Genomic DNA, 23,842 nt, shown 5'->3' with positions numbered 1-23,842 from the left:
TCTACTTTTGTGTGAAATAAGATTGATTTTATATCTATCAACCTCCTTTGGTTCCAGTATCTGTATTTTAACATCTGACCTTATAATTAAGGAACTTATACTACCCGTGACATTTTTGCCTCCATGATTCTGAGTAGCACTTTTTTCTCCTGATTTTACAATATTACTTACATTAAAAAAAAAATTAGAAATTGGACAATAAAGTCTTAAACTGTTCTTGGAGGGGCTGTGCTCTTTTATACTGACTAGTTCTAAAACTCTTCATAAAAGGGGTCTTTAACAAGCCCAAACTTTTAAATATGAATGGAATAAAGTCAAAAGGAGATGAAAGAAATGGCATTCCTGGTGAAATAGGTCAGATGATTTTCAGACTCCAAAGTGTCCTGATAGTTTTACATGATCCAGTCCAGTTCCTGAAAAAACTCTGCCAACAGGTAACAGGTCTTTGAAAGCTTTTGAAGCCAAAGGCTCCCCACCAGCCAGCCCATCTCTTACTAAGTTCTCAGCCTCATTAAGAATGAGAAACAGATACCCTGGCACCAACCTGTCTACGAGAACACAGTGAGACAAATGTAATTGCCTGTACGAGGAATATAAATCAGCAACTCCCAAATCATTCATATTTACACCCACTCCATTTTGGTTGTCTTTCCTTTATAATTTGGCCATACGTCGATGTCAAGTGTATAATTTCATCTGGGGCTTTATCAGTTACCGCCCAGAGCCATGATTATACGCTGCAGGGCACTTCCTCCCCCAGAGTGAGCCTATCTTTAGTATCTGCTTGATAGCCACTTCTTACATATAAAAGGAAAGTCTTGGTTTTCTCATGTGGTTCCAGAATTACTAAATATAACATTTAGAAGCAATTTATCAACTGAAGCCATTAAGCTTTCAGCTGCCACTACAATTTTTCAAAGCATTCTTATTCCTTCCTTTTGTTATTTTTATTCAATTGTAAGGGAAATTTTAGGAATTTCTATATCGACTATTCAATAATGTACTAAGTTCAACTTTCACCTTGTGAGTGTTCAACCTAACTACACAAAGATAAGATTGAATTTTCAACAATCAGAGTCACAGCAAAAAGGATAAAAGTGTAATTTCTGGAAGAAGTAACTTTTTACAAACAAAATAAAAAGTGGCTCTCCAATCTAAGATTCAAAAGATAATTTATTAGTCTGAGAAGAGGAGTCACACACTATACCCAGTAATATGCTTCTTTTATTTTTGTGCCTTTATCTTAAAAATATATTTAAACAAGAAACAAAGATAATATTGAATTTTCCCATAAATTTTGCTTTCTTATTTACAGTGTTACATTGTAAATAACATTCCATTATACACAAATTAAGGACTGTGCATTACTGTATGTTCTCTTTACATATTATTTCATAATACAGTACATACAGCTCGAAGGTATGCAGTATTTAAGCTTAGAAAAGCTTGAGGAAGGAAGTACAAACTTTATCAATAAGACTATTATTTAAAAAGGTTCTGACCTTAATTCTCTGCTAGACTGTTTCACTGAAACCATTCTTTGTTAAAGAGAAAGTGCCCCATATGAGGGAGGAGGACAGCAGTGTAAGTCACCACAGGGTCCACTTAAACTGGTTAGCAAATAAAAACACTTTATTACCTATTACTGTTATTAAATGGAGCACTACCACTGTCAAATCATTTAAACAAGTAGATTTACTCTTCAGTTCACACACATTACATCAACGACAGTTGGTACCTCTTTATGAAATAAAAAATATTTCCTGCAACTTTAGGTTTTACTTGTAAACAGTTAAAGCACACATTTGTAAAGATGATTTAATCATTCCTGGTCTTAGGTTACATGATAAGGAGGAGTTTCTGTTTCATCAAGGGAGAAGCAAGCACACACTCTGATCGCGCGCACACACACACACACACACACACACACACACGCAGTCCCGCTCACCCGCCAAAGGCCCGCACATCACTAAGAACTAACTACAGCAGCACTAGCGTCGTGAGCAGTGCACAGGCTGCAATAGGAATTATAAAATGAGGAAGATAAAACATCCAACTTGAGTTAAAAACCCTGAAAGCTCAGGTTCTGAAATGTCTCTCAGACGCTTCATGCTCAGCCTGAAGGGTCAGTTCACCGGGCTCTCCAGGCGGCAAACCCCACCTTCAATGGCCACAGACTGTCCTGCCACCGCACCGGGAGGGAGTCTTGAAATGTGAGTCTGCAGAGAGGAAGACAGGAGAACATTAGAAGTGCCAACGTGTGACAAAGTGGAGGACAGGCGAGAGCGTCACAGCTTCTTTTTGCTTCTGAGGATCTACAGACCTTACCGATGGTATCCTTGGAGAGCTGAGAGATCCTGTTTGTTCAAATTTCAGGGAATGTGAACTGAGCACTTACTACAGGCCAAGCACAGCACTAGCACCTGGAGATACGAGGGACCAAGAGAGCCAAGGCCCCCGAGAGCTGAGAACTTACCGTTTAGGCATATTTCAGAACAGTAACGGTGCTAACACCAACCATATTGAGCATATTCCAGTCACCTGAAAACTAATGATTTATAGACATTTTGTCCTCTAAACATTCAAAACAACTGAGAATATTTGATTCATGTTTATACCCCCAATTTACTCCCTCAAGGATCTGAATAACTTACAAAAATTCAGATAATTCAACAATCTAAAGTGAGGTAATGAGAAAAAAGAAAAAGAACTTACAAAATAAGTTAAAGACAAATGTAAGGTTAACACATGAAATTTAGTCTGTTTTGTGCCCATGCTCGAGGCAGACTGCTGCCTCCTGGCTTCCCCCTGGCTTCCTAGTAGCCACGACTGGGTAGGTGGTTTATGTGGTACACAGGATCACAGCCAGCCAATTGCTCAAAGGAGAACAACCGCTCCTGGCACGGAGTCTGGGGAGCCATTTCTCTTGTAGGGCTTCATACACAGTACCTACTCCCTAGCACGTACAGCGGATTAGTGAAGACATCAGTTGTACAACAGGAATTGTGTAGGGCTGAGTGTTACCACACTACTCAAAGGAGGCCGGCCCCAGGTGTAAGACAGTAAAAGGCGTTCCACAAGGGGTCAGGACAACGTCAGCCAGGAATTCCTTTTTTTTTGATGGTTTGACTTAATCCAGGGATAGATAAACATCGGGAGTTTCTAAGAAGAACAGACGAACTGCATATCCTTCAGCTAATCCTCTCTAATTCTGCTTCTCTAAACAAGTCTTCCTAAGGACTGAACTGAGTTGAGTTCAAGTCGCAGAGTGAAGTTCTTGGACACAGCTGGTGAGACGGCCAAGCCAAGGCTGGGACTGACATCCTCTCATGGAACCAAACATGAAGCCAGCATACGTTCAGATGGAATAACAGGTAAGCTCGTTGGTTTGTGTGGTTTGAGGGTGGACACTACTTTTGAGTCTCGCTGCACAAGCCCTATTAGAGTAGTTGACAGAAGTCAACAATTTAGAAAGTTCCAGAGAGTAGAAAATGGTCTCTGGGTACTTAGTTTTTCTTTGTGCATGGTAGGAAGCAACCTGTAACCTATAGGGGTGAGGTCCATTGACTTGGGGTGGAGAGCTGGGCGAGGCAGTCTCTGTGGTATCTCCTGGGATGCAAGCATCAGTGAGCTCACTCACCAGGCTCATGCCTCTGGGAACCGTGTCACAGAATCTGGCCCTATTATTGCATCTGAGGGTCAAAGTGGGTCTCATCACTTCGATATATTATACGTGAGGAATCCACAGTAAGAAAAATATGTGGACCTTTTGCTTTTTGTGATGCCTCATTAACCTTGTGGGAAGAGTTGGAGGAGGATGTGTTGCTTGATTCTGCCACCTAGCAGCCCTTGTCACATCTGGCACAAAAATTTCAAATCCCACAATTCCTAGGGCTCAGTGTTGACGTGGTGACTTTCACTCTTTCAGGAATTCATTAACACGGGGTGAAAGAGAAGTTTCCCCAGGCATCATTCATCTTTTTTTTTTTTTTTTCAAGTCTCCCAAAGAAAAATCCCTGGAAATGTAGAAACCCCTCAGTCAACTTCATCCCTAATCACACTCTTTTCAGTCATGAACACAGGCACGCAGCTATGACAGGGATCACAAATACAGTAGAACTACTGCGGAAAAGATTATGATGCTCCTCAAAAAATTAAACACAGAATTATCATATGATCCAACAATTCCTCTACTGGGTATATACCCAAAATAGGTGAAAGCAGGGACTCAAAAAGATATTTGTACACCAATGTTCATAGAAGCATTATTCACAATAGCCAGAAGATGGAAGCAATTCAACTGTCCACCAATGGGTGAATATATAAATAAAATGTGGTATATACTCAGAATGGAATATTATCCAGCTTTAAAAAGGAATGACAATCTGACACATGCTAGAACTTTGAAGACATTATGCCAAATGAAATAAGCAACACAAAAGGACAAATATTGTGATTCCACTTATGTAAGGTAGTCAAATTCAGAGGCAGAAAGTAGAATGGTGGTGCCAGTGGCGGTGGTAGGTGGGAATAAGGAATCATTGTTTAATGGGTACAGAGCTTCAGTTTGAGTTCTAGAGATGGATGGTGGTGATGGTTGCACAACAATGTGAATGTACTAAATGCCACTGAACTGTATACCCAAAAATGGTTAAGATAGTGAATTTTTTTATGTATATTTTACCACAATTAAAAAATAAAAGAATAAAGCAGAAATGACTTTCTTACTCGGTCCAGAATAGTTCTCAATTAGATGGCATTAAGAGAAGGGGTTAGCTAGGAATAAATCCGTGATGTAGACCCCCATAGGAGAAATATTAACACCACTGGGTTTTGTTCGCAAGTAGGCTAGAATTTTCCCATTCAGGTTAGTTAAAATATCTGTACCTAAAAGAGAAGTTCACAGGAAAATCCATCCTCATGTTTCGCAGATATTCAGGGAAATCCAATGGGACCTCCTGGCAGGCCTGGTAGTTCAGGTAACAGAGGCAATGGAGAACAAATTAATTTTTAAAAATCAAAGAGTGACCATATGTCCAAGCTGATGGCCTGCAACTTGACCAGGTGGGGTGTTGGTCTTAAAGCAACTGATTTCCTGCTGACCATGGAAAAGACCCAGAACTAGAAGAAAGGCATTCCTGTTCCATGGACCCGGGGGCTTGACAGCAATCCCCTAACTTACAAAACACAGACAGCCAATCCAAAGTTATCTCTAACACACCCACCACCACCAAGTTTACGACAGAAGAACATCTAAATAAATTGAATTAAACCACAAAGTGTCAAGGAGAGTTAAGAAGGAAAAGAAAAAAGGATTGGAAAAGATGATGATGGCCTTGAGATATGTGTTAACAGTACATGGGAAAAATACATCAAAAATACATTTGAGATTTCTACAAATTGAGCTGCTTGCATTAAGACAGAAATGCTCAACTAGACAAACCAGTTGTTAAGATTAACTTCTCAGGATTACCCCTTCCCTAAATAATCACCTAGTCTAAAGGCGGATTTTGCAATTACAAAATACATTGGCGTGATCTTGGTGTTGAGAGGAATAAAATGGTTAACCATCCAAATGTGAATACTTCACCAGTTTCATCTATCAACATGATCTTCTGACTCATGAGAAAATAAGTGACTGTGGTCTGAAAAAGATCAAGCCAAAATGTATTTGAAGCTTTCTGTGGAGATTTCAATGGAGCATCAAATCATATTATAAACAGTGGGAGCTGTTTAAGAGAATGTTTTATACGAGCGTTTATCTCTAAAAGTTCTTTTAGAGAAGTGGGTTTAAGTTCCTCTTGAGGCTAAAAATAGACCACTTTCTACAATAAACTTGTATGTCAGTATTTAAAAGTGCAATAAAGTATTTTATATTGTCTAAGAACTGTGCAGACTCCCAGATATTCTACAAGCATAAGAACTTAACAAGGCATCTTTAAAACCATTTAAATAGCAACGTACATTTATCAGAATTTAGAACTAATGAGAAATAACACATGAAAATGACAGATGAAAAAGCATCAGACTGATCCATTTTGGGTTATCTCCCTCCACTCGCTGCTCCACGCCCCACTCATCACGCCTCTCTAACCATGGTTCCATGTCTCCAATACCCTGTTCTGGTTCTTTCTTAAGGAAAGACATCCTTGACTGGATCCCCTACTCAGTCTAGAAGCTCTGCTTCTAGCTCCTATAGCACCATCAGAGCATTTCTTGTCCTGTGATGGTTTCAGGTTGTTTTGAGTTTTTAGGTCTCTATAACTGAAAGTCAACTGGAAGCAGGAGCTTGTCTTACGCACACCTTTGTATTCCCTGCACCTGTCAAAGGCTTGACACAGAAGGTACACTGTGGAAATGCTGAGTGGATAAGTGACTAAAATATACACTCCAAGGCTATGTTTCTTTTCTTTCTTTCCTTTTTTTTTGCTGAAGAAGATTCGCCCTGATCTAACATCTGCTGCCAATCTTTCTCTATTTGTATGTGAGCCACCACCACAGCATGGCCACTGACAGACGAGTGGTGTAGGTCCGAACTTGAGCAGCCAAAGCAGAGCGCACTACTTAACCACCAGGTCACCAGGGCTGGGCCTCCAAGGCTATGTTTCTGAACACACAAGGAATCTTAAGGGTTTTAACTAATGTGACTGTTCAGTTTGGTTAAAAAGTCAATCAAACTAGTTGTCATAGTAAAGATTCTTTTTAAATAGATGTTTTTTAAAGTATAGAGCAACTAAATTTTTCCACTTTCCAAGTGATTATGTTGTTAGAATGGAGGTGGAGCTTTAGATTTTTCAGATGCTAACAGCTCCACACCAATGGAACCCCAATGGCTGCCTTGTTATAATTCTCTGCTTTCTTGCTAACTCCCTGAGCAGCATACAGAGATCCTTGAGTTTAACACTCCTCGAAGAACAATAAATTTGTAAATGAAACTGACTATTCAAAGTCAATATTCTTAGGGCTATATCTCTTTATAAAACCAAATACATTGTATAATAACATATTTAGCCTGAAAATTTTAAAATGAGAAAGTTGAAGTAAGAATAAAATAATACAGAAATTATATAATTGCTTGATGTCTTAATCACAATCTAAGTAGTAGCTGAGACTTCCTATCATTCATACTCATGTCTTTAAATCTTTTAAGACCACCTTAGTGACTGCTCTTTTGTGGTTTCTAGGAAAACTACAAGCACACGATTTAATTTTAAAAGTCTCAAAGCCTTTACTTAGTGGTTATATTTTAATCCATCTTTCTACTCTCAGGAGAGTTTCTTGAGATCTGCCACAAGAGTTAAGAGAAGATTCTCTTAAACAAGTTATTATCCGCCTTTAGTGGGGTCAGGAAAACAAAATCTAGACAGACACAGTCCAAAAAAAGCTTTTGGAAATATTTTATTCCTTGGTTTCATAATTCTGAGGGTTTGGTTTTCTGTTTTTAAAAAAACAGAGAGAGCCTGAAGCAAGATACTACAGTCAAAGCAATACAGGCACTTACAAATAGAACAAACAACATTGGGAAAACGCTTCACCATGGAGAGACTTAAGAAATAGTATTTCAAAACACAGCAGAGGTGTTTTTATCAACTAGTGGCTTAAAAAGTGCATAATACAACAAATTATGTCCAAATTCTAAAGTTAATTTACAGAGGCAATTTATCATAATGGCTATGTGCATGGGTTACAGAATCAGAGCACCTTGGGCTGTGGGCCATTTCCTCTTCTTCCTAGATGCATTCCTGGACTGCATTTCCCAGCCTCCTTGGTAGCTAGGTGTGGCTATGTGACTGAAATCAGGCCTACAGACTAAAGTGATATGTGCCACTACCAGGCCTGGCAGAAAATCTTCTGCACCATTCTCCATGCTCTTTCTCTGATGACCCTGAGGCCTATGTGATGTAAGAGCCTGGAACCCTGAATCATAACTCGGAAGAAAGCCTTCAGCTAATCAGAAACCCCAGTTTGGATTTTATGTGAATGAGGAACACATTTCTTATTTTGTTTGAGTAACTCTACAGTTTGGGGTTTGCTTGTTACAGCAGCTGGTGTTATCTTAACCGACAATCGTTCGATTCAGGCCCCTGCAATTACTAGCTATGTAACCTCTGCTGGTTACTTAACTTCTCATGTACTCATCTCTAAAATGGGTAAAATAGTAGCATTTATTAACAGGTTGATAAGCACTACACAAGATATTGCATGCAATGAAAGCACATGCCAATAAATATTAGATTATTATTATTCAAACAAACACACAGCCATAGAACAAAACATTATGCACCACAATCTCTATTGCAAACTACTGGATATCCCAGAATTGGGAAATTCTATCTGAAAAGTTTGATAGTCTGTAAAAACAGAATGAAATATATTTTTTTTTTTTTTTAATTTTTGCTCTTTGTAGGTCTTACATTTTAAAGATTTTATTTTTTCCTTTTTCTCCCCAAAGCCCCCCGGTAAATAGTTGTGTATTCTTCGTTGTGGGTTCCTCTAGTTGTGGCATGTGGGACGCTGCCTCAGCGTGGTCTGACGAGCAGTGCCATGTCCGCGCCCAGGATTCGAACCGACGAAACACTGGGCCGCCTGCAGCGGAGCGCGCGAACTTAACCACTCGGCCACGGGGCCAGCCCCCAGAATGAAATATTTTAATGAAAAATTAGCTGCATGCTAAAAGGCAAGGTTGAAGAAAAAGGACATTTTTAGGCCAGTATTTTTGATGCTGCTGTTTTGCTGCTACGGATAAAATAATTAACAATTGCTGAATATTTACTTTGCTAAGGGTTTTGTTTGTATAAGCTTGCTGTATCACTAATCTTCAAAGGCTCAAAAACAAACATAGTTGGGTGCTACAGTAGTAGAATCACAGTAGTAGAATACTGGCAAATTCTCTTCTAAGAACATGTAACATTGTTGAGAAGACAAGTACTGCCACATGAAATGATTAGAAAACCATTAACAAAAACACAGGACCACGCACTCTAAGGGGAGAATGCTCCAGTGCATGTTTTCCAATACCACCAAGCACTTAACTCAATTCTTTGGACACTGACACTCAGGTGTCCTACAACTGAACTCAATTCTGACACTATTTCCCTAGAGACTGCATCAGATTGCACGAGTTAAGGGCTCAGTCTCAGAAGATTGAACTCCCCCTCCCCCACTCCAGATGCCAATCACAAGATCAGGTTGTCAGCCTGTGCATCTGACCCACTGGCTATAAATCTGAGGTTCCCACCATCCCCTCCTTGGGTTTGATTAATTTGCTAGAGTGGCTCAGAGAACTCAGGAAAACAGTTTACTGACTAGATAACTGCTTTATTACAAAAGGATGTAACTCAGGACCAGCCAAAAGGAAGAGAGGCACTGGACAAGGTATGTGGGGAGGGGCAGAGAACTTTCATGCCCTCTCTCCCCAGCACGCCACTCTCCCAGCACCTCCACATGTGCACTAACTTGGAAGCTCTTCAAACTGTAGTTCAGGGATTTTTTGGAGGCTTCATTACACAGGCATAATTGATTAAATCATTGGCCATTGGTGACTGAACTTGATCTCCAGTCCCTTTCCACTCCCTGGAGGTAAAGGAGTATGTGGCTGAAAGTTCAAACTCTCTAGTCACATGGTTGGTTCCCCTGGCAACCAGTCCACATCCTTATGTAACCTAGGGGCTTTCCAAAGGTCACCTCATTAACATCAACTCAGGTGTGGTTGAAGGGGGCTTGTTATGAATAACTAAACACCCATGGCTCAGGAACTGAGGACAAAGGACCAAATATTATAACAAAAGATGATTCCATTGCTCTTATCAGGAAATTGAAAGGGTTTTGGGAGCTGTGAGTCAGGAACCATAGAGGAAGACCAAATGTATATTTCTTATTATAAATCTTATTTATAAATTATAAATCACAACATCACAGATAGCCAACCACAAATGCCATAAGAAGTCAAGAGAGGGAGAGGATGATGTGGATCAAAGAGTGGAGGAAGACTCTCCAGAGGCCACAGCAGTGGAAGGCAAATAGAACTGGAGGGCAGCAGGACACAAAAATGATGTGTTAGGCCTGAGTAAGGGAGAGCTGACAAGTTTGTTTGGTTTGGGCCACACTGTGTTTTTAACTTTTAAAAAATTAACAGAAAATATTTCAAAATGGGGAAGTTGCACAAGCATCTTGATTTCTAGCTTCTCTTGAAAAATCTGGCAACCCTTGCATTCTCTCATCTGAGTGACGTATAGCAGCTACCTTTCTTTTTCTGAGGAAGATTCACCCTGAGATAACAGCAGCCCAAACCAATCACAAACAGCCAACTAGGTTTTAAACTATAGCCAATCCAATAATTTCCTTTCTTTGCTTCTGCATTTTCCTTACTTCAGTCTTTCCCCTGGCTCCTCTTGGCAGAGTGCACTTCTGTTTGGCACTGCCCAACTCAAATGGATTTTTGCTCAAATAAACTCTTAAAATTTTGAATATGCCTCAGTTTATCTTTAAACACAGGGTTCAGAATAAAAAACCTCCAAAAGCAGCCAATCGCTTTTTCCTCCCATCATTTTTTGTGATGTTAAGAAAGCAGTTTTGTTAGAAGATGGTAAGAGATTAAAGAGGGAGCATGGTTTGGGGAAAAATAGGGGTAGAAAGAAAAGGTATGGCATCTTACTTCTTCATTCATACCAGCCAAAGGCCAATTCTATGTTTAAAAAAGTGACAGCATAAGAGAGACAGCAATAAAAGAATTGTCAGAGCTACTTTTAAACTGCTGATGTAAGAGAAACTCTGAATCTGACGGGACTGATGTGCTGGCTCTGCTCTGGATGACTAATCTGTAGGCTCATCTGTTTCAAGTCAAATGTACTACATGTAGGATGAGTTAGATCCTTTTTGATTGACACAAAATAAGTACTGCTGTCAATTAATATAATAAAGTTTGCTCAACATCAATTTGACCACTTAGCAGAAAGTTCTCTTCTCAGAGATAATTGGGTATTAGGATAGTGTACTAGTCTGCTAGGGCTTCCAAACAAAATACCTCAGGCTAGGTGGCTTAAACAACATAAATCTATTTTGTCATAGTTATGGAGGTTGGAAGCCCAAGATCAGGGTATCAGTAGGCTTGGTTTCTTCTGTGGCCTCTTTCCTTGGCTTACAGTGGGCTTTTCTCTTTGTGTGCCCCTCCCTGGTGTCTCTTCCTCTTCTAAGGACCTTAGTCCAATTGGATAAAGGCCCCACCCTTATGACCTCATTTAATGGTAATCACCTCTTTAAAGGTCCTAGCTCCAAAAGGAGTCTCCAAATACAGTCACATTGGTGGTTAGGGCTTCAAGATACGAATTTGGGGAGGGTGGACACAATTCAGTCCACAATACATACAGGTCTTAAAGTGATACAGAGTAAACTCCAACAATGCTCCCCCCATATGTTCTGGTCTCCACAAGTTCTCTGAGCTGAAATCCTCCTGATTTCCCCTTCGCTGTTCCTCTCCCTTTCCACTTGCCTCCTCCCTGCCCAGAAAGCTCTTCCATCCAACGTCCCTGCGGCTCACTTGCTCACTTCTACCAAAAATCCAAAATCCACCTTCCAGGAAGATTTACACCGGCCAGGCTACCTGAATTTCACCACCACCACCCACTCTGGCTCAGTGTTTCAGAGATCCTTACCACCATCTAACCACCAATCTATTTTGCTCTTTTATCTTATTCATTGCTTGTCTCTCCCCCTGAGACAAAAGTTCCATGAGGGCAGAGGTTTATCTGTTTATTCATTGCTTTTCCTTCGGTACCTAAAAGACAGCCTGGCACATGGTAGGGGCTCAGTATATTTGCTAATAAAGGATTTTTTTAAAAATGAGAATAGGGTAATGAAAGAAAACAAACTGCAAATTAGTCATTTTATATTTTTTAATTTTATATTTTACAGTTTTTGATTATAGTTTGTAAGTTTGTTACAAATTTTTGAGGAGATTTGTATAAATTAAACAATCAAAATGATATTGAAGTCCTGGACCTTAAAACTCCGAAAATAAAGCCTACATATTTTGCAAGACTGACATAGTATGATCTGACATTATCAGCTCATTCATCTTACACAAGAATTGCACACATATTACCCTCTTTCACAGAGAGATCACCAGAGACATCAGCAACCTGGCTAGAGGTCAAGTGGGCTCTGTGTGCCTTGTGTGTCCATTGTGTTATGCTGCATTAATGACATTCTGACAAATTCAGCACTAGGAGGAACATGGAAAACACTAGGGCAACACTGTTTACACGGGCATTTCCCTTCTGCAAAGCAGGACTCCAGCCTAGTGAGACATGAGTGCCTCCAGCTCAATTTTACATTATCGTGAGCATCTGAAGAGACAGGTATTCTTCCCTACCATTTTCCCTTCTGTTAACTCTGCCTTATTTTTCAAATTGCTGAGTCATAGGTATTGTTTTTTCCATCTGCTAACAGTGTCACATGAATTTTCTTAACATAGTATGGACTAAGGTGTATCTTTTGTAGAATGAAGATCCATTAGCTGCAGGCTGAGCTTGTCTTCTGTATTTATCGATGTGCTACTGGGAGCATGTACCTTTGGTACGGTGAGATGGCACTGTTGGCTGAACACATCTTAGGTCCTTACAAGGGGAATTCTTACCTCTGCTTTCTTTTACTGGCACAAACGTGATAGACCTTAAATGACCAATTCCAGAGAGAAGAGCTGAGGAAGCGTCTGTTGGTTTTTATTGCTTTGCTTCTATTATGGGCTTTTTTTTTTCTCAATGAGTTGAGTCAGGAGACACCTCCTGCCACCTCATCCTTTTCCCAGAAGTTCCCTGCCCATTGCTTTCAAGAGCTGTCTTTCAAGGAGACACAGCTTGTGAATAAGTATATTCTGAGCATTCTTTGTGTGCAGCAGTAAACCTTGGAATGTAGTTTACTGCTCTAAAAATAGAGTTTGGTCTTCAGACTTCATCCCGAAAGCAGATGTACGTAACTAGTTGACAGTTTCACGTGAACCTGCTTAATACAGTCCAGAGTAACATGTATATTTTATAGAATAAAAACCCATTTAACTACAGGTCAGCAGATCTGGGTGCTCACTTCCTAAGCCTATGTGATGTGGGGAAAGTCAGTGGAAGTCTCAGAGCTATCAAACGAGGACTTAGGGTTAGACGGTCTAGGGAGTAGCCTCTCAAAACATTTAACATTCTCTGAGGCTGACTTAATTTAGCTTTTGTGTACATTGTTAATGAATCCAAAAACAAGTATTTTACTTCCATTCCATCACTCTCTTAAACTAAAAGTAATATGTCAGAGCAATCTGAAGATATAATTCCTAAGTTCAACCTAACAAATCAGAAATATCAGCAGGATGAAGAATTAATGCCATACATTATTCATTTTATTGTATGTCAACCCCACCTTGTTTTCCACATTTAAAACAAGTATGCCATAAAAGAGCCATTGGCAAATGTGGACAAAACACCAAGACAGCATTATAGGAAACTTCGTCAGTACTGAAACAAGGCTATATAAAGGGAAAGGCTCTATTGTTCTCACATAGAAATATCATGTCCAAGGAGCCTAAAAATAAGATTAAAATGCTGTCTGATGAGAACAGCATGTTGTTCCAGTCTCATGGCAAATGTCTTTACTTCTTTTACCATGCAGAAGACACCACACTTCACAGGCAACATCAGACAAGACTGTTCTCCTATTTTTAGCTTAAAAGCCCCATGAAGGCATCCACATAAACATGGTAAACCCCACGGTACCTATTACGTGACCACTTACATGGAGAATTGTCATGAATATTCCATTTTGCTAAAGGTGATAAAAGCTCTCCACTGTTCAGCAAATATTTATTCTGCATTTATTATGAGGGAACAGAAGAATGAAACACACATGGATCTTGCTCTGAAGGCAACTGTCTTTGTAGGCTATGGAAACTAGTTCTTTTGAAATCTTAATAAAAATACATCCTTATATTTGCATAATGCTTTAGTTTCCATAATGCTTTTGCATTGGCAAGATCTCTTCAAAATACTCTGTCAGTAGAAAGATGTATACTGACAAATAAAAATGGCAAGCAATAGGATATATTGGAGTACACGAGGAAGCCATTTGGTATAAACCTAATTCGGCCTGACTTTGTTTTTTCCAAAAGGGCCTGACTGTGGCCGTTGAACATGCATTGTATATACATTTCCTATGGCAAGAACAAAGGCCCTTGAGATAAAGGTGCAACTTTCCTCCCCCTCCCAACATTGGCATTTCCTTAAAGATTAAGCATCTTTCCTTAGGCTAGGAACTGATTGAGGCGCTCACCTGTGACCAGGAGACCGAGACAAGAGACCGGCCACCCTGCTGTGTTCACCAAGACAGCAGACCTACCTGCTATTTCCATCAATCACTGTGCCGACAGAGCGGTCTCGTGACTATTGTAAAAGGGACATTTCAATCCTACGAGAAACATCCTCTCTGGGGGTATATAACCACTCTCTGCACCCCACTTCTTCGGTGCCCTTTCTTCCTTTGGGAAGAAAGGCCCCGGGCCATGGTCCTCACATTTCAGCTCAGAATAAACTCACCCAAATTTTCATTTATAGATTGGTTATGGATTATTTTCGTCGATAATACTATACCTATTTTTCAGATGAAAAAAAGTAAGACTCAGAATGGTTATGTGGTTTCCTTAGGGTCACAGAGGAAGTGGAAAAACTGAGACTTGAATGAAAGCCTTTGGACTCCAAATTTAGGGCTCTCCTTACTCCCACAAAGCCTTACCACGAAGGATTCTAAATCTGGCTCTGTTAAGAGACACACGTTTTACTGCAGGAGGCTTATGACTAAATAGTAATTCAGGGTGAAATAGGGCTTGCTCAGAAAAGTTATTGCCACAAATTTTACCAACAAATTTCAGGATGATTCTGGGATTCAGAGGACTGGGTTTGAGCCTTAACTCTGCTGCCGATGGATTTGATAGTCTCTGGACTGGGAAGTCACTAGCTCTCTAGGCTTCAGCATCTTTGTAGGTAAAAATGAAAAATGTGACAATTACATTCAGGGTTCTTTCTGATTTTAACAGTCTTTAGAAAGGCCCTCTAAATGTTGTTTAAATATTTTTCAAAAAACCCAGTCAAAGTTTTCCTAGAATTCAGGTTATAGGTCTTTTTAATAGCCCTTCTAAGAACTAATTAAAATCCCAATTGGTCCTAGGACTTTTTATCACCTTCTCCTTAGACCCAGCCCAACATTCAGTGATGTTCCCAGAGGGTGATTTTAGGACCACCTCCAAGATCCACTACATCAGCATCTGAGGGTGGGGCCCAGGAGGGTGGATTTTCACCCCACCCCCACCTCCACGCCTAGGATTTGCACCTCCATCTCTGCAGGAACAAAGCCTGTTCCTAAGCTACCTCTTAGATAATTAGGTAGGCAGGCAGGGAGAAAGCTCAGTAGGAATGTTATGCAGACTATATGGAAATACACATCTGATACCATAATGTTAACGGTGTGCAATGACATTGCAGAGACCTTTTATTTTTTTACTTTATTTTATTCTTTTTAAGATTTTATTTTTCCTTTTTCTCCCCAAAGCCCCCCGGTACATAACTGTATATTTTTAGTTGTGGGTCCTAGTTGTGGCATGTAGGATGTCGCCTCAGCATGGCTTGATGAGCGGTGCCATGTCTGCACCCAGAATCCGAATCAGTGAAACCCTGGGCAGCCAAAGCGGAACACGCAAACTTAACCACTGGCCCCGGGGCCAGCCCCCAGAGACTTTTTATACTCTTTACTCTGACTTTTAAAATTTTCTTTACTCTTCTTTTTCAAATATTCTAAGACGAACATGTACTATTTTTATATTACAAATTAATTTCAAACAAGAATAAATCCATATGTCATTCCATGTATCCCATACAATCACAACTGTGTAAAAAAAAATTCAAAGTTGCAAAACCAGAAGGAAACATACCAAAATTTCAACAGTAGTTAATGTAGGGTAGCTCACTATATTTCAAGGATTCCTTCAGGACCAGGGTTTAATTTTTTTCTTCCTGTCATTTTCCTGTATTTTCTTAATTATGTAGCAAAGCGATTTAGTGAGTGTTTAATATAGCAATAAAATTTATTAAGAAGTTAATCTATGTCCTTTTCTTACTATTCTAGACTCAGTTTGGAACGCATGACTGTGTCCCCACTCCACTCCTAGCGTTGCCAAAAAAGAATGAACAAAGTAACTGTAATGTCCACAGAAGGCCCAGCAACAGCATCTCATCGAATTGATCATGCTCTTCTCCTTGAAACACCTTCTTTCTTCGGTTTTCAGGACACCACATTCCCCTGGTTCTCCTCAACCTCTATGGCCACAACTTGTCAGTCTCCTTTGCGGGTTCTTCCTCATGTCCCCTCTTATACACATGGGAGTTCCCCAGGACTCAGGCCTCTTTTTTTCTGCCCGTGTTCATTTCCTTGGTGATCTCAACCGATCTTGTAGTTTTAAAAAAGCATTTATATGCTGAAATTCCCAAATATACAGCTCCAGCTTAGGCCTCTCCAGACAACTAAGTGCTTAGAAGCTTGGGCTCTGGAGTTCAGATTATCTAGTCTGGCTCTTAGCTCCACCTCTCTGTAGCTGTGTGACCTTATATAAGTAACCTAACATCTCAGATATTTCTTCTCTGAGGGGCTAATGGTGGCAGAAGGTGCTGAACTAAGGGGAGAGGATCTAGCTGAGCCCTGCAGGCTGAGGTGCAGTTGCCCCCACTCGCTGCACAGAGGCTGGGGGTTTACTCTCAGTTCTATAAGGAGTGGCTCTGGGCCACCATTTCCTTGGTAAAGACAGTCCACTAACCTCTTCTTAGAGATCCTGGTAGGGAAGTCTCAACATCCTGATGATTTGTATTAGGTGAAAAGCCAAAATGTCAGTTACAATCTTCTGGCAGGTAAGCTGCCAGATAGCATGAATTCTACTACAGCTTGAAAAGAGCATCTTGTATTTAAAAAGAAATTAAAGTCTAATGCTTAAACTATCATAAAGAGTCAAACTACTATTTGTGTAATGGACTATTTCCTGAGAATTTCAGTTATTCTGTCAATGAGGAATTTGGGAGGAGTAAAAAAAAACCACCAACAAACTCTGTGAAGAAAATTCTCCTTGTCAAAACCATCTGTTTCCTGACTTCTTATTGATATGACCCATGCAACACCAAAGACCTGTTAAGGCCTTGAGATCTAGATAGCAGCGTCCCCCAAGCTGACTCCTGCTGGGTTCCGGGAGACACTCTGAAACAAAGCAGCCTGGTCAAATGTCAGAGAAATGCTGCAACCTTATAGCTTGGCCCCAGCCCACTCTGAGAGCTAGATAGGCACATGAGCACGTTAAAGTTTCAGACATCCTTCAGTAAAGAAACCTGCACAACTCTTTAAGCCAGCTCATCCCAAGTGTCAGCAAATGTCATCCTTTAATTCCAGCTGAACTCAGAACTACCACAAAAGGTGTGCAAAACTTCCCTTTCATTTTACTCTAATGCTGAGACCTCAGTTTCCTTTGCTGGTCCTTCTTCACCTCCACAGCCACTAAATGTTGAGGTACCCCAGGACTCAGTAGTTGGACCACTTTCCCTCTGCTTATTTTATAGAAAAATATCTGTGAGGCGTTTTGGACATAAAGTGAAGCATCCGGGTGCAGTGGAGAAACAGAAAAGAATAATAACTCTGTAGACCTACCCCTTCCTTCAGTTACCACTCCGTTTCCTTACTTCCATTTACAGCAAAGTTCTTTAAAACACCTGTCTATACCTGTTACCTCAAATTCTTTCCTTCCATTCTCTCTTTAAACCCTCTACAATCAAGCTTTTGCTTTGACCACTCCACTGAAACTGCTCTTATCAAGGTAAGCAACAAGTTACAATGCTAAATCCAATGGTCTGTTCTCAGAGCTAACTTCATGGGAGCAGACTACAGCATCTGATGAAGTTGGTCACTGTCTTCTCCTTGAAATACTTTCTCTCTTGGTTTCCAAGACAGCACATTCACCTGGTTCTCCACCAACCTCTATGACCATTTCTCAGTCTCCTTTGCTGGTTCCTCCCCATCTGCCCAATTTATAAACACAGGAGTTCCTCAGGACTCTTTTCTCCTGTCTGTTTTCACTCTCTTGGTGCTCTCATCTGGTCTTTAGTTTTAAAAAGCATTTAAATGCTGAAATTCCCAAATATACATCTCCAGTTTAGTCCTTTCTCCAGATGCATATATCCAACCACGTACTAGGTATCTCCATTTGATGCCTAACAGGCATCTCAAAATTAACACATCCCAAACTGAGCTCTTTCTACTTCCCCTCAAGCCCTCTTCCTCCCCTCACCTTCTTCCTCACCCCAGTAAATAGCGACTCCACTTTTGCAACTGTTCAGGCCAAAACTTTAGGAGTCATTATTGTCTTCTCTATTCCCTTCATACTTTCATCCAATCCCTCAGCAAATCTTGTTGGTTCTATCTTAAAATACACACAGAAGCCAACTGCTTCTCACCACCTTACAGCTAACACTCTAGTCCAAGTCATTATCATCCCTCACATGAATGACAACAAACTTTCACTCTGTCTTCCTTTCAGCGGCTGGAGTTGCCTCTTTAAATCTAAGCCATATCATGTCACTCCTCTGTTCACCACCCTCCAAAGGCTCCCAACTCAGAGGAAAAGCCCAAATCCTGACAGTAACCAATAAAAACCTACATGATCTGGTCCCCTATTGCTTACCCTGACCCACTAAGACTGGTCTTCTCATTGTGCCTCCAACAAACCAGGAGTGCCTACCTGAGGGCCTTTGCACTTGCTGTTCTCTATGCCTGGAATGCTCTTGCCTTGCTCCCATAAATCTTTCCAGACTTTACTCAAATGTCACCTTCTCAGTGAGACCTACCTAACATTAGAACCCTCATTAGAACTTCCTGAAACCCTTTGCAGCTTCACATTTCTTTTTAGCACTTATCACAAACATAGTATATGCGTTACTTATCTTGCTGATTATTTCCCCACCAGCATGTAAGCCCACGACTACAAGGATTCTTGGCTTCTTTGTTCACTATTATGTTCCCAGGAAAGTACCTCAACACAATAGGCACTCAATAGTATTTGTTTAATAAATAATTCATTTAAAAGAATGAGCTGCTGTGTTCTATTGAAATTCTACTCCTAGGTAAACTGAGTTTTCTAAATAGCTAAAATCTTAAAGCCAAAGAACTAAGGTTTCTTTCCCAGTCAGTCATTATTGCCACTGTAATAAATCCCTGACTAGTGCTAATAAGGGTTAAATGAGTTAAGAAGAAGTGCATTTTTGTCATCTTTGATGGTGAAAATCTTATAAATTCTATCTATTTCTTTTTTGCCCCAAATATGGCCTACTGAACAAAAACATAAATTGCTAGATTCAGGAACTTGTCACAACTAAGAGGTCATCACCTTAAGACCAGGTCTTCCTGTCTGACCAAATGGCTTTGGAAGTTTGTAGGAATTTGGGATGAAAGTATGTTTTATTCAGGGGCTTTTGGGGCTTATTACTGTCTATTAAGACCTTGTTTTGCCAAGATCTTCCATTTTTGTCATAAAAATACACATCATAAACATTTTTAATAGAGCAGCATAGTTGGCAGGTTCTAACTGTTCAAAATTTTACCATAATATCCACAAGCGCTATCAATGGAAGAAATCAGGGGATTATTGGGTTTTTCATCTGTTACTGGAGGCACATTTAAAATAACTAATTTTCTATTTCAAGTGAAGAAAAACTGTTTCTAAATACTTTGAGCATCTCTTAATAGCAAAGTGTTAATACAATCTTCATCCTAAATGAAGTTTCTTTTTACTCCTTCAACACTGCAGTGGACAGTGTGGTCCAAACATGTACAGTACAGTGATGACAGCTCAGGAGCATAAAAGTCAATCATCACCACCTATCACTTATTGCATCCGGAAGTATTTGAAAAGAATGTAAATAGAGAGAGTAGCTCAACTGTATCCAAATGTCTCAATTAGTTATCACTAAAATGTTTTCACCAATTTACAGCAGTGCTTTACTTACAAGACATAAAAGTCATACATTGTGAGTATCATAAAAGAATTTTAATCCTTAGGATTAGACAGACTGGACACTCCAAGATGAAGGCTTTAAAAAAGAAAGAAACTATATTATTTAATGAGTGGTACTGGAATAAAAATGTATTCTAGCAGATAGACTTTGTTTAGGGTTCAGAATCTACAACATGGGTCAGTCTCAAATGCCTGTGAGTGAAGCAGGTCAGGTATAGGACTGTCACAGAGGAGTGCCCAGGGCCCAACAAACAGGGTGGCTACCGCTTGATTCCAACCAATCGCTGTCACATAGAAGGTAGGTCCCAGTGTTGCCAAATCTTTTGCTGTTATAGGAGAAAACAAATCAGGAGGAAAAAAACTGTATTTTTATGTAATACTTAAAATGTTTAAATCTCATATAAAATTTTAATGCAAAACTTGTATTTCATGTAAATTAAAAAATTTTTATGTAAAAATTTTCTATCTGCTGATGAATCCAGCTTTTGATCTCAGCTCTGGAGGTTACTGGGGAGGAAGGACAGTGGGAATAAAATGTTGTGTCCAAACAAGCATCTGGACTCAAAGCTCTACCCTAAACCTCAACATGGAGTCACTCATTAAAGATGTATCTACGGAATGCCTACTTGTGTTAGGCACTGTGTGGCCATTGGCAACTCCACATATACCGCATGCCTGGTAGATTCAGCTCCTGTCACTCACCTGTTTAACAAAATAATGTAACAGAAGTTCTTACAACATAAAATCAATGGGTGATCCTGAATATTTACAATAATAGAAACCAATACTTTGTTTCAAGTTAGGAAGTTAACATGAAGTAAGAATGACATGACCAAGATTGTGGCCTTGTTTGTTTTAGTATTAAAAAAACAAGAAAAAATTCGTTTCATCATATGTCCACTGCTTTCTAACCAAAAGAAAGAAAACACCATTCACTCACTGTGGATAATAAGGTCAATCATTCTGAAGGATGCTTGTCTCAGTTCTACACCATGGTTATGTGTCCTGTGGGCAAACAGCAGGCATGTGTCTGCTTTGGGAAGGTATATACTTGCCTAAAACGTTGTGTACTAACAGGTAATAAGATGACACACAAATGTTAAGTTTATACTTGACGTGAACTACACAGATTGATGACTATGTAAGTATGTAGAGGTAGACAAATTAATGTTTTCATATTTCCCATGTTGCTATAGCAAAAAACAAAGGGCTTATTTACCTCATTTCAACTAACATGGAGTGTCTACAAGTTCAGGTAATAGACATATTTATCTTTGCAAATATCTAACCCTACATCATGATAAAAATGAGATTTATTTGGATAAATAGAGTTAATTCCTCTGAGAAGATTTATGCTCTTGCCCACATGGTGAACTCCCTCTCCGTGTTTATTCTATTTATTGCTTTGGAGCAATGTCAAATGAATCATTTGGAAGAAACGATGGTGTAAGACTAATAAGGCAAAAATAAAATTACCAACTACTTTTAGAAATAAACTTGAGGCTGAGGAAACTTCTGTTTTAAAGTTTGTTTTTCACATATTCAGTCTTGTACAATCTTTCTCTGTCTGTCTCCAGGACTTTCTAAATAGACCCAACAGCACCGTCCTGGCAGTCCTAAGAGCATGGAAAAGAAATGCAATTTTCTCTATTTGAAATTCTGGGCAAACATAAAAGGTACAAGTAAAATCACTTAGTAGCCACTTGTTCTTGTGTTCCATATGTGCCCTTGCCAAATTTCGCTGTCTGGGATGTTTTCTTGGTACATAGCTTACTGGTGGTGCATAACCTACCATCCTGAGGCAGCTGGCTTCCTGCCAGGGGTCAGACTTCTTCAGCTGTTGCGTAATATAGGGACCAGATTATCAAAAGCAGTTAAAATTTGGTTTATATTAAAGCCAATTTGTATCTAGGTGGTTCTTCATAAATCTAAAATATGGTCTAATAAATCCATATGGTCCAATAAATCCATCCAGTGACTGAATGCCACTGGCCACTATCATGGAACTCTTTTAAGGACTTCATGGTCAATATACCTGTAGGTGTTCCACTGTCTAGTGCTCAGTGGAATCCAAGAAGACTGCTTGCATGTTCAAGGTTCACCTAAGGAAAATTCAACAGTAGCTAGTAAGCAATATTTTCCTCTCTTACTTTTAAAAGAAAAATTATTCAGTTAGGTGAGCTTAACAGAAAAGCTGTAGGCAAATCTTAGATTTCATAAAAAACCTAAGTTTGTGAAACTGTCAAGCTGGTAGACACCTAGTCAGACAGCTTTCTGAAAGGGCTCCATGACCACCATATTGGCTTGAATTGCAGGGTTGGGGTGTGTGTGTCTATTCTTGCAGCTTTAAACAATTTTTTGTTCTTCTGGGATCTCTAAATTCACTTGCCAATTGGTTTATATTTACAAGTTAGAGGTATGTTTTGTCAAAATGTAATAACCACTACCATCTCCACCAGAGCAACAGGGTAAAAATCTAGGAGGTATAGCTCTTATCATAGGCAATGTAAACGGCACCTTCGGGAGCACAATTACAGCGTAAATGAGGCTGTGGAGCTGCGTGATGTGATGGCCCTGAGAGATTCTCTACGACTTCTACCACCACTTCTTCCTTCCACTACTGCCACCACCACCACCCATCATAATTTATGTTGCTCTATTACATGCGCTTCAGTTATATTATTCAATTAATATTCAGAATGTTATGATGTTATGAAATGTTATGAAAGCTTCAGTAGTATTCTCACTTTAAAGATAAGGAAACCAAGGGTAAGAGTTATAACCTGCCCCAGGTTATAAAGCAGAGGCTCCAGGCTCGAAATCCAAGTCTGGCTAACTCCAAAGCCCATCCTCTTAAGCATCACACCACACTGCCTCTTTATAGATGATCTTGTTAAGATCTGCTCAAAGACTTTTAAAAAACAGAGGTTTGATTTAGATACAATAAAATGCATAGATGTTAATGCATAAGGTTTGAAGACTTTTTTCTTTTTTTGAGGAAGATCAGCCCTGAGCTAACTGCTGCCAATCCTCCTCTTTTTGCTGAGGAAGACTGGCCCTGAGCTAACATCCGTGCCCATCTTCCTCTACTTTATACGTGGGACGCCTACCACAGCATGGCTTGCCAAGTGGTGCCATGTCCCTACCCAGGATCCGAACTGGCGAACCCCGGGCTGCTGAAGCAGAATGTGCGCACTTAACTGTTGCACCACCGGGCCGATCCCTAGGTAGATTTTTTGAGGCTTTTAGACTTTAAGTTTGAAAATGTTAATGGTCACCAAGATTTGCATACATAATCACAACCAAAGTGGTAAAACAGACCAAAGAACAAGACTTTTTAATACCCTTTAAAACATAATAAATTGTAATTTCTACTCATTTATTTCTATGCTTTGAATTTAGACCTCTGAATTTATTTCCCATTTTATAATCTTTGACTATTTTTCTGAATATAGGTTACAAACAATTTTTTCTCTTATCTCCCAGACTCAGTATGTCAGAGTCATCTGCCTTCTGTTGGTTACACTGTTATCTTTTAGAGAGGATACACTTACTTAGCCAGGTATATTCTAATAACCTTGTGAATGAAAAGTGTTAGAGGATTAAGAACAAATAATGGGGTAATTATTTCACTGATCCTCATTCAATTTCAGAAAAATCACTTCCGTAAAGCAGCAATTCTGCCTAATAAAATTCTTTCCATCTCTAAACAGACTAAAAGAAAATTGAAATTATGGGAAAGCTATGATAGTTTACTAGACGTTGTGTGCT

At 39.6% G+C, this 23,842-nt stretch overlaps 1 protein-coding gene across 6 annotated transcripts in view; it reads right to left on the bottom strand.

Moving 5' to 3' along the window:
• Window positions 1-1,179: 1,179 nt before the first annotated feature.
• TASP1 (taspase 1) overlaps window positions 1,180-23,842 on the bottom strand; it is a 249,810-nt gene continuing 227,147 nt past the window's right edge. For 5 of the 6 annotated variants that reach the window (XM_046679120.1, XM_046679121.1, XM_046679122.1 and 2 more), the window contains 2 exons: window positions 4,888-4,967; window positions 1,180-2,219 (listed from right to left, as the gene is read on the bottom strand). In XM_046679120.1, coding sequence (XP_046535076.1) covers window positions 2,132-2,219; window positions 4,888-4,967 — 168 coding nt within the window. In that variant the 3' untranslated portion in view covers window positions 1,180-2,131. The remainder of the gene's footprint in view (window positions 2,220-4,887; window positions 4,968-23,842) is intronic. The other variant, XM_046679123.1, reaches the window with a different exon arrangement.

Source organism: Equus quagga, chromosome 12 (assembly GCF_021613505.1).
Source record: "Equus quagga isolate Etosha38 chromosome 12, UCLA_HA_Equagga_1.0, whole genome shotgun sequence".
Lineage (NCBI taxonomy): Eukaryota > Metazoa > Chordata > Mammalia > Perissodactyla > Equidae > Equus > Equus quagga.
Note: the sequence above shows the minus strand (reverse complement) of the source record. Positions and strands in the feature narration are given on the sequence as shown.